Consider the following 10,974-nt stretch of genomic DNA (forward strand, 5'->3'; position numbering starts at 1 on the left):
TCCTAACACAGAAATGGTTTTTATTCCAACCTTCATGGATCTACTGCTAAGACAATACAGATGGGGAGCCCAGCCCAGCGACCTGGGATCTCCTCCGCCCCTCCTCCCACCCGCCCCTTGGCAGAGCTCGGCCTACACCTCCCCGCGCGCATGCAGCATGAAGTGGCCGTGCAGCTCCCCCAGGTTGTCGAAGGAATCCTCACACTCGGTGCAGTGGTAGGTCCCCCCCTCCTCCTCGTCCTCGTCCTCCTCCCCCCGCCCCGTGGCTCGGCCCTCCCCTGCCCGAGACAGCTCCTCCTCTTCCTCTCCCAGGGCCTGGCCTTCAGGAGCTGGAGCTTCCTGGGGTGCTGTGGCCGGGCAGCAGAGCCGGCAAGGTGGGGTGCCTGGAGGGACCTCCCCAAGTGGTGAGCGGCCACACAGCTGGCAGGGCTGGGCTGGGGGGCCCGAGGGCTGGGCTGCCCGAGGGGCCCGGCGGGATGGGCCTCCCCTGCCCCCTCCAAGGCGCTGCTTCACCTTGTATCCAGGGTCATATTCAGGGTCATCAGTGGTCTCCTCTTCCTCCTCCTCCTCATCTTCCTCCTCTTCAGAGTCTGGCTCTGAGAGGGTGTATTCAGAGTCGGAGGAGTGCTCAGGGCCTGTGGGGACACATAGGACAGACAGGGGTCTCAGAGGACAGAAGGATAGACGGCCCTGCCAGCTGGCCCTCCCAGAGCCCTACTCAGGCTAGCCAGGGTGGAGGGCAGGCCTGGCCCTGGGCATACACCCTGTATCTGTGCAGCAGCATGTGATAGCTTGCAAGGACTGCACCTATTACTGTAGCTCTGTCCACTACATTCATTCCCTCCCACCCTCCCTCCCTCCTTCTTCCTCTCTTACTTGACTCAAGATCTTGCTGCTTTCCCTAGGTTGACCCAGAACATAGGCTCCTTTCTGCCTGGGCCTCTCAAGTGCTGGGATTACAGATGTGTACCACCTCACCCAACCATCTATTGTTATATTAAAAGTTGCTTTAATTGGGGTTGGGAAGGTGGCTCCATGGTAGAGCGCTTGCCTTGCATGCATGAAGCCTTGTGTTTGATTTCTCAGCACCACATAAGCAGAAAAAGCCAGAAGTGGCGCTGTGGCTCAAGTGATAGAGTGCTAGCCTTCAGCTGAAGAGCTGAGGGACAGCACCCAGACCGAGTTCAGGCCCCACGACAGACCAAAAAAAAAAAAAACAACAAACCCTCAAGCCCCAGTACCACACACACACACACACACACACACACACACACACACACACACACACACACACAAACTAAAAACTAAAAACTAAATTAGATCTTGTGTATGAGGCCCTGGTGGTACTGGGTGATACTGAGTGTTGGGTGGTGCTGAGGGCCTCACACTTGCCAGCCTGGAAGGATTCCGCTGAGGCAGCCTGGTTATTTTTAGGATGGGATCTGGCTTCCGCCCAAGCGCGTGCCTGAGCTGTGATGTCTCCTTTTAGGCTTCCATCTTCACTTCACTGGGAACCCCAGGTGCACGTGACTACGTCCTTTCCTTCCACACAGACACCGTCTCAAGGACTTCTGCCTGGGCTAGCCTGGCACCCCAATCCTCCCCATCTCAGACTCCCAGGCAGGTAGGGATTAGAGACATGCACCTGTCAACCCACCTATGGGTTGCAAAGGGAGCTTGTGAACCAAGATCCTCCCTTCCTCAGTCTAGTAGCTAGGATTACAGGCATGAGTCACCAGTGCCCGGCAAAGTCCTATCCCAAAGGTGCAAAATCTACATGGATATCCATTAATTCTCAGCAACCTTGCTTTCCTGGACCATTAGCCTCAACGACATAGTCATTCAGTGTGATAAGACAGATGTAAACATCATCATGTAAATGTGTGTTTATATGTGGGCATTACACAAATAGAAACTTGCTATAACCTACCCCCCTGGAATAGCACACCCTGCCCCTTAAAATGGTTATCTATATGCATCCGAAAGCTATTTCCTTCTTCCTTCTGGTTTTTTTTTTCTTTCCTTTTGCTTTTAAAAGCAATGTTGTTATGTCTATTCTTGTGTATGATTTCACACATGTGACACAAGTCCTATATGGAGGAACTGGGCCAAAGGGAACATATATTTGCTTTTTCCTTCTTGTTTAACCTCAGGGCCTTTGCACCTCTCTGTCCATAGACAGATCGAGCTCATTCCCTCCCCTCCCCCACAGCTGTGACTCAAGTGTCACCTTATCAGGGACATTGTGCTCCCTGGCACCCCCCTCCCATGCTTTCTCTGCTTGCTTTCCTCCATTCACATTTCTGGTGGTGTGCTCTCTCCTGTCCCAGCAGGGCCTTGGCTCACTGTGGTGGCCCCCAACATCTACAGTGCTCTTCATGCTTGCCTGCCTATTCATGTAGTGAACACCTGAGGGCTGGACTTGCCCATCCTGGGGTCCCAGCTCTTGTGCATTCTGCCATGACTGGTCTGCCGACCCAGCTCCATTGTCCTTGAGCTATGGTGTGTGCGTCAGGTACCCACCCTCCCCTCGGACCAGGTAAGAGGGACAGGTCTGCTGTGGCACCACGGGGTTGAGCTTCCCCAGCCTAGCAGGTTCTAAATGTCTGCTGAGCCAGGCGCCCAGTAGCTAGTCATTCTAGCTACTCAAGGGACTGAGATCCTCACTGCTTGAAGCCAGCCTGGGCAGGGAAGTCAGGCAGGAAAGTCTGTGAGATTCTTATCTGCAGCTGACCACCAAATAACAGGAAGTGGCAGTATGGCTCAAAGTGGTAGAGTGCTAGCTTTGAACAAAAAGTTCAGGGACAGTGCCCAGGCCCTGAGATCAAGCCCATGACTAATAAAGATAAACAATTTTTTTAATTAAAATAAAAAAAAAGAGCCGGGCGCTGGTGGCTCACGCCTGTAATCCTAGCTACTCAGGAGGCTGAGATCTGAGGATCGCGGTTCAAAGCCAGCCCGGGCAGGAGAGACCGTGAGACTCCTATCTCCAATAAAACCACCAGAAAACCGGAAGTGGCGCTGTAGCTCAAGTGGTAGAGCGCTCGCCTTGAGCCGAAGAGCTGAGGGACAGCGCCCAGGCCCAGAGTTCAAGCCCCATGACCGACAAAAAAAAAAAAAAAAAAGTCTGCTGAAGGGCTTCCCTTGGCTCTTGTTTTCTCCTATTCCTGCCCTATCCTGCTATCTCCCAGCCATTCAACCAACTTTCTTTTCTTTCTTTCTTTTTTTCTTTCCTTTCTTTCTTTCTTTCTTTCTTTCTTTCTTTCTTTCTTTCTTTCTTTCTTTCCTTCCTTCTTTCTTCTTTCTTCCCCCCACCCTCTCTCTCTTTTTCTTTTTATCAGTCCTGGAGCCTGAACTCAGGGCCTGGATACTATCCCTGAACTTCTTTTGCTCAAGACTAGCACTCCACCACTTGAGCCATAGCACCACTTCTGGCTTTTTCTGTTTATGTGGTGCTGAGGAATTGAACGCAGGGCTCCATGCATGCTAGGACAAGCACTCTACCACTAGGCCACCTTCCCAGCCCTCAACAAACATTTTCTGAGTTTCAGTGTTTTGGGGGAGGTGGTGAGGATGGAGCTCAGGGCCTGGTTCATGCGAGGCAAGCGCTCTACTATTAGGACACATCCTCATCCTTTTCCTGGGGCCTTCCAAAAGTGTTGACCCCTCTGTCTGGAACACAGTCCCCCACTCTGGCTGCCTCCTATTTACCCTTTGGGACCCAGCACAGTTGTCTCCTATGAGACCACTACCCTTATGCCCCAGACCCAGGGTCTCTCCCCCATTTCTCTGCCCTACTCTCCCACTCCAGCATCCCCCAACACTGTCCAACCAGCTGTGGCCTTCAGGACCCATATGTCTCCATCAGCATTGAAGCTCCCCCCAGGACAGGTGTGATATATGGGCCCCGGCCTGACCTCCCTCCTCTGCCAGCAGGGCTTGCTCCCTCCACATCACCTTGTGGCCCACCAGGTGGTCAGCAGGCCCTGCTCAAGGCTCCTCCCACTCCTGTACCCCATCATACCCTGATCACGCTGGGCCATGACTGCTTAGGTCTGGAGACCTGAGGACAGGTCCCATCTCATGTCCCTAGCTGTGCTGAGCATGGGTCAGGGGCAGGATACATTGTCTGAATGGCTGTGGCATAGAGGGAGTGCCCCCACCGTCCTCTCCCCTCGCCTGCAGGGACTGAGTGCCCACTATGACGCCCACTATGACTTCACGCAGCGGGCCTGTGACAGGCCATCAGGCTGCTGTCCATGGCAACAGCAGGTCTTGCCTGTCCACCAGGACCTAATATGGACCCCAAGCCCTTCTGTGCCCACCATGTCTTCTCCACAGAAGAGATCTTCAAAGTCCAGCATGGCCCCGGCTCCCTCTACTGGGCCTCCCATGCCCACCACAGCCTCCAAATCTGCCCCCGGAAAGACCAAATCAGCAACACCCAACAGCTCCTCACTGCCCCCAAAGCCAGCAACAACCCTCACCGCGGTTATGAACCCAGGCAGCTCCAAGTCCGCTAAAGCCTCAAGTACGAACCAGCGCAGCAGCAGATCCCAAGTCCGCAGCAAGGGGAGGGCACCCAGCCGGGCGAGCACCGACACGAAGGCCAGCAAGGCCAGCAAGGCCAGCAAGGCCAGCGGCACGGGACACCACCCACGGAGGAGGGCACACAGCCGGGGTCGAACTCCAGGCAGAAAGGGAAGCCATGCATCCAAGAGGTCACCGAGCCGGGCCAGCACCACCAGCAAGATGAGATGTCAAGGTACCAGACCAGGCGGAGCCAAGAAGGCGAGAACTCCTACTTCCCAGAGAAAACAGAGTCGGGGCAAGGGTTATGCCCGACCCAGAACCAGTGCCCAGGAAAGGACCGACGGCCAACCCCGAAAGATGAACAGGGAAAAGAGTTACAGCCCACCAGGAGTGTCTAAGAGAGGCTGCTTCACGCTGGCCGCCCTCCTGAGCAGGGCCAAGAGCTTCAGCCCAACTAGAACCGGCTTCGAGCACATGGGTTACAAACAGACCATACTGTCACTGAGGAGGGTGAAAAGCTTCAGCCAGATGATGCCCCTCAGAAGGGCGCGGAGTTACAGCCCCAATGACCCGTCCGGCAGGGTCAAGGCTTGCAACCATGCTCGAGTCCCCAGTCGGACCCGCAGTCCCAGCATACCAGGTGCCGTGAGAAAATCAAGAAGTCACAGTCGGAAGTTGAGTCCCTATAGGAGCTACAGCTACAGCAGGTCTAGAACCCCTAGAAAATCAAGAAGCCACAGTCGGAAGATGGCTCATGGCAGGAGCCACAGTTCCAGCAGGTCCAGAACCTCTCACAAGTCGAGGAGTTACAGTCGGAAGAGGACCCACGACGGGGTGAGAAGTTACAGTTGGAAGAGAAATAGTAGTCGAGCACGAAGTCGTACCCGGAAGGCAACTCCCTCCCGGGTGACAAGACAAAGCCAGTCCAGACCTCCTCGAAAGGTGAAACCCCAAAACCAATCTAAGACCCCCAAAAGGGAAAGCAGTGCCAGCAAGGAGAGAGTGAGCATCCAGTATAGATTATCCAGCAAGGACCAAGGATACAGCCAGTCACAAGGCTCCAGCAAGGAAAGAGACCACAGCCAGGCTAGGGTGACCAGCACAAAGAGAGACCACAGCCACTCCACAACGCCCAGCACGGACAGGGGCCACAGCCAGTCCAGATCGTCCAGCAAGGAGACAAGTCACAGTCAAGCTGGTATCACCGGCAAGGAGAAAGGCTGCAGGCGACCTAGACCTAGACCATCTAACACTAAGAAAGACCACAGCCGATCGAAGACCTCTAGTAAGAAGAGAGCCTTCAATCAGTCTAAATCCTCCCAAATGAGAGAATGGAGACAATCCAGAGCACCCAACAGAGAGACAGATCGCAGTCATTCCAGTATCTCCAGCAAGGAAAAAGGTCACAGCCTACCTAGAATGTTCAACCAAGAGAGAAAACGCAGCCGATCGAGAGCCTCTAGTAAGAAGAGAGCCTACAGCCGATCTAGACCCCCCAAAACAAAACAGCACAACCAATCCAGAACATCCAGCAAAGACACAGATCCCAGTCACTCTATAACCCCCAGCAAGGAGAAAGGTCGCAGCAGACCCAGAATGTCTAACACAGACAGAGACCGCAGCCAATCCTCAACCTCTAGCAAGAAGAGAACTGATAGCCAGTCTAGACTCCCCAGCGAAGAGGTTGAATCCAGCCAACATGTAATCTTTGACAAAGAAACAGATCACCGCCAAACTGAAAGTGGAGGCTTTAGCAACATCCCTAAGAGCTCTCCATCTAAGACGGACAGTCCAAGTCAGAACACAGACCAGAGCAAGACACGGAGCCCCTCCCCACCCAATCTCCTCAGTGAATCCCAAGCCCAAAGCCAGGATGAAAATCAAGCCAACACCACCGCCTTTAAGACCATCTTACCTGGGGAAAGGTCTTCATTATCTTCTTCCAAGCTGGCATAGCCTCCAGTCTCGGCTGGCTCCCGGGTCTCAGTCATGGCCAAGGGAGCAGACAGGAGACAGGAGCAGAGCAGCAGCTGGGCAGCGTCCCTCCCCGGCCAGCTCTCCAGTCACAAGTTCTTCTAACACAGGATGTTGGCAGGTAGAGAGGGATGCTGGACATGAGGAAAGAAAGGCCTGTGGTAACTCAATAAATTTTTACATAGCACTTATCCCCTACTGCAAGCCTAGCTGTGCGTTTCCTAGTAGGCAAGGGTGGGGCACTAATGGCGCCAGCTGTCAGACTGTCCACCCAGCTTTGAGCACCCATATTGCCCCCGTGGCCTCTCATTTTCCTCATCTAACCTAGACTTTTATGGTTATACGTGGGGTATCCCTGGCATGGGCTCCTATGAGAACTAAAAGTGGAGTGGGGCCCAGGGCAGACATTACCTCTGGATGCTGCATTGGGTGGGGGAGGGGGGAGGCAGGCTGGGAGAGGATCCAGTGTGTGGTACCATGGTACCATGGTACTTGGTACAGCAGTGATATGCCCAGCAAATCTAGAAGCATGTCAGCATTTAAACAATCCAAGGGGCTGCACTAGGTAAGTGAATGTTGACTTTCTTCTGCATCTACTGACAAGTGCCTGTGTTTGAATGCCACAACTGTCACTCTACAGCTGTGTAGCTTTCAACAAAGGACTTCGCTCCTCCGGTCTGTCCCCTTCTGTAAGAATGGCATGCACTCCTCATATCCAAGTGGAGACAAGATCTCAGGAAAGCAGATGAGGAAGCTGAGCCACAGAAGGGACAGACACAGTCACCCATCTCACTGTCTTCTACGTGGCTGTAGTAGGGTTTACAGTCTCACTGTCTTCTACGTGGCTGTACTAGGGTTTACAGTCATGCTTCAAGGTGTTGTCAAGACAAACTATGTTTATTGGCATAACTTGCTGGTGCAGCAAGAACTCTACCACCAGTCTTCTTAACCCTAATCTTGCTATCTGGAATGTTCTCTTTCTCCCCAGTCAGCCTAGAGAACTCACCATTCAAAGCCCAGCAAGTTTAGCCAATAAAAACAGAAGGATTAGCCAGGCGCTGGTGGCTCATGCTTGTAATCCTAGCTACTCAGGGGGCTGAGATCTGAGGATAGCAGTTCAAAGCCAGCCTAGACAGGAAAGGTGGTGAGGCTCTTATACTCCAACCAACCACCAGAAAACTGGAAGTGGCATTGTGGCACAAAGCAATAGAATCCTAGCTTTGAGCAAAAGAGCTCAGAGATAACACCCTGGCTTTGAATTCCATCCCTACAACAACAACAAAAAATAATAACAAAAACCGGGAGAGTTAAGACTTAATTTTATGTAAATGATTAATATATGTATTTCTTGCACTATTTGAGTTGTATTTTTCTAAAGGATTACCTGAAATGCAAAATTAACTATATGTGTTAACTGTGTGTATGTACACATACATACATGCATACACATGTACCCATTTTTTTTGGGGGGGGGGTCCAGTCATGGGGCCTGAACTCTGGGCCTGGGCACTGTCCCTCAGCTCTTCAGCTCAAGGCTAGCACTCTACCACTTGAGCCACAGCGCCACTTCCAGCTTTTTTCTTTTTGCTTATGTGGTGCTGAGGAATGGAACCCAGGGCCTCATGCATGCAAGGCAAGCGCTCTACCATTGAGCCACCTTCCCAGCCCACATGTACCCATTTTTATGCTGGGGATAGAATCCAGGGCTAGCAATATTAGGGAAGTGTTCTACATATAAGCCATGCCCTCTAGCATTTTTTTTGTGTGACTGTCCAGGGGCTTGAACTCAGGGCCAAGGCACTGTCCCTGCATTTTTTCACTCAAGTCTTGTGCTCTACCATTCCAGACACAGCTCCACTTCTGGCTTTTTGGATGGACTTTCCTGCCTGGGCTGGCCTTGGAACTATAATCCTCAGATCTCAGCCTCTTGAGTAACTAGGATTACAGGCGTGAGCCACCAGTATGGGGCCTCACCTTTGTTTTTTATATATGTGTGTATATGTAATGTATATACACATATGAACATACAGGTTCCTGAACTCAAGGCAACCCACTCACATTCAGCTTTCTTGCTCTACCATTTAGGCCACATCTCCCTTTGGCAGTTTTTGCTGATTATTTGCTGGCTTTGTCTATTTATGTGGTGCTGAGGAATCGAACCCAGGGCCTCATGCTTGCAAGGCATGCACTCTACCGCTGAGCTACCTTCCCAGCCCCTTTGCTGATTATTTGGAGATGGGAGTCTTGTGGACTTTTCTGCCCGGGCTGGATCAGAATTTCCACCTTTAGATCTCAGTCCCTTGTGTAGCTAGGATTACAGGTGTGTGAGCCATCAGCGCCTGGCTATATCTTGTTTTTGGACAGAGTTTGCCTCGGCTGGCTTCACAGTAGATCCTTTGGCCTCTACATCCCAGGGAGGGATCTGGGATTACAGAGGCTGGCCAAGACACCACACCCACTTCAGGTATTTGCTATTCTAGCGCGCGTAGTCTGGCTAGGGGGACAATCAGGACATCTGAGGTTTCCACCAGTCTAGCTTACCCTTCCCTTTGCCAACACACCCAATACCAGAGTATTCCAGTAATCAGGTGGAGGCTTCTCTGGGGCGACCAGGCTGGCTCCCACAATCATAAAGGGTCATTCAACTACTACAAGTAACGGTGACATAGACCCCCAGAGCCAACACTAATCCAGCTCCAAGATGGCCCTAAGGAAGGGCTGACAGGCCACAGGCTTCCACAGAACAATAAGGACCCGGCCCCACAATGCCCCGCGGCAAGTTCCCAGGGTGCCTGGCGCCCGTAACGACCACGCTCCCCCAACGCCATGCTGAAAGCCCTCGGCGTTGCCACGACGACGGCCGGCGGAGGGACGCGGCGTGTGACAAAAGGGACGTGGGGGGGAAGGGGGAGCTGTGCTCCCGGAACGCCCCGAGCCTGACAGGACGGCTCCCGCACCGCCGCCCGCCGCGCGCCCCTTCCTCTCCATGTGCTCCCCCCTCCCCAGGCCGCCCGGGGGTCGGGGTGGGAGGAGGGGGAGCCTCGGGTGTCGCCCATCCGGGCCAGCGGGCTCGGTCCTCGGCCACGCCGGCCGCTCGCCGGCCCAGACGCCTCGGCGGGCTCCGGGGTGACGCCGGCCGCCGCTCCCAGCATGCCGCGGGGCCGTAGCGCCCGCTTCCCGGCATGCCCCGCGCGCCCCGACCCCGGGACAACTCACCGGCGTCGGCGGCTCGGGCTCGGCGGCTGCACGCCCGGGCTCTGCGCCTGCGTTGCGAGAGGGAAAAAAAAAGAAAGAAAGAAAAGAAAGAAAAGAAAAGGAAGAAAGAAAAAGAAAAGAAAAAAAAGCAGGGTGGGAGGGGGAGAGCGAGGGGCGTGAGGAGCCTAGGGCGCTTGCGCGGCCAGTTGGACCATTCCCGGGGCACGGTGGGAAGAGGGGGCTCTCGGGAGTCGGGTCGTCGACGCCACCCACGCAGCGATTGCGGTGCTTTGGCCCCTCAGTACCCGGCTCGGACTTGGTACGGTCCGCGGTCTGAACGACCGAGGCGCTTCAGGGGCATTGCGCGTGCGTGTGCCAGGCGGGAACGAGCCTCGTCAAATAAATAAATAAATGGGCTAGGCTGGGGAGCGGAGGTCGAACTGTTCGGCCGGGTCTCAGACCGGAGGCTTGCTCATTTGCATAACCCTAGCGCGGGGGCCCCCGAAAGGCCTCCTGCCACGGGGCGATTTGCATATTCCTGGGAGAGGCTGTCCTCCGGAGCGCAGTGATTTGCATATGGGCCAGCGGTGGGGGAGGGTCGCTGAGCAGAGCGCCTGCGCAGAACAACTGCAGACTAGGGCGAAGTGTGTGTGTGTGTGTGTGTGGCGCGGAGGGGGGTGTTGGGAGGGAAGGACGGGACACCCTGGTCGTATTCAGGGACCCTTCGAGCACAAAGGGCCAAGACCTCGACCAACACTCACAGCTTCTGACCCAGGATAACTTGTGCCGGGTAGATTTTTGCAGTGAACAAATGGTCCCCATTCTAGTAACGCCCCCCAAGGAAAAGGAGAGCCACACGGATTAGATTGTTACCTAGAAGTGTTAAGACTTAGACTAAGGGGGGAGCATAACAGGAGCGTCTGCCCCAGCCTGGGGTTCTAGAAAGGCTTCCAAGAAGTTATTTTTTTAAGCCAAGTATGACCAGGAGCCAACTAGAATGGAAATCATTCTGGCAGAGGGACCGGCAAGGGCAAACGCCCAGGAGCAAAGAAGTGCGTGGTTTGATTGAGGAAAGGAAAAGCAGCCTCCCACTCCAAGAAAGAAAGGCTCCTCTGGGTGATTTTTTGAATCAGGAGTGGGAAGAGCCTCAGACCAGTCAGGCTTCGGAAGAACTGATTGTCCTGTGGCAATTAAAAAATTCTCCAATGGGTTCCCATGAACTCTTTTATCTTTCTGACCTCACCCACCTTTCGTTCATAGAATCCACCCTTC

The 10,974-nt window shown here is 53.9% G+C and overlaps 1 protein-coding gene across 1 annotated transcript; it reads right to left on the minus strand.

Moving 5' to 3' along the window:
- Positions 1 to 10,263, minus strand: LOC138811268 (zinc finger protein 428). Its single transcript, XM_069999003.1, has 3 exons — positions 9,724 to 10,263; positions 6,449 to 6,641; positions 1 to 635 (listed from the first exon to the last, which is right to left on the minus strand). The coding sequence occupies exons 2-3, from the start codon at positions 6,522 to 6,524 to the stop codon at positions 133 to 135; spliced, it is 579 nt and encodes a 192-aa protein (XP_069855104.1). The 5' UTR covers positions 6,525 to 6,641; positions 9,724 to 10,263; the 3' UTR covers positions 1 to 132.
- Between the last annotated feature and the right edge of the window lie 711 nt (positions 10,264 to 10,974).

Source organism: Dipodomys merriami, unplaced genomic scaffold, assembly GCF_024711535.1.
Source record: "Dipodomys merriami isolate MVZ:Mamm:240054 unplaced genomic scaffold, mDipMer1.0.p SCAF_52, whole genome shotgun sequence".
In the NCBI taxonomy this organism is placed as follows: Eukaryota; Metazoa; Chordata; class Mammalia; order Rodentia; family Heteromyidae; genus Dipodomys; species Dipodomys merriami.

Excerpts from the sequence above, each read along its gene's own strand:
- LOC138811268 (XM_069999003.1), bottom strand. The coding sequence starts at position 6,524 with ATGACTGAGACCCGGGAGCCAGCCGAGACTGGAGGCTATGCCAGCTTG. Across the intron at positions 636-6,448 it reads TAATGAAGACCTTTCCCCAG|GCCCTGAGCACTCCTCCGAC; the intron begins GTAAGATGGTCT and ends GTGTCCCCACAG.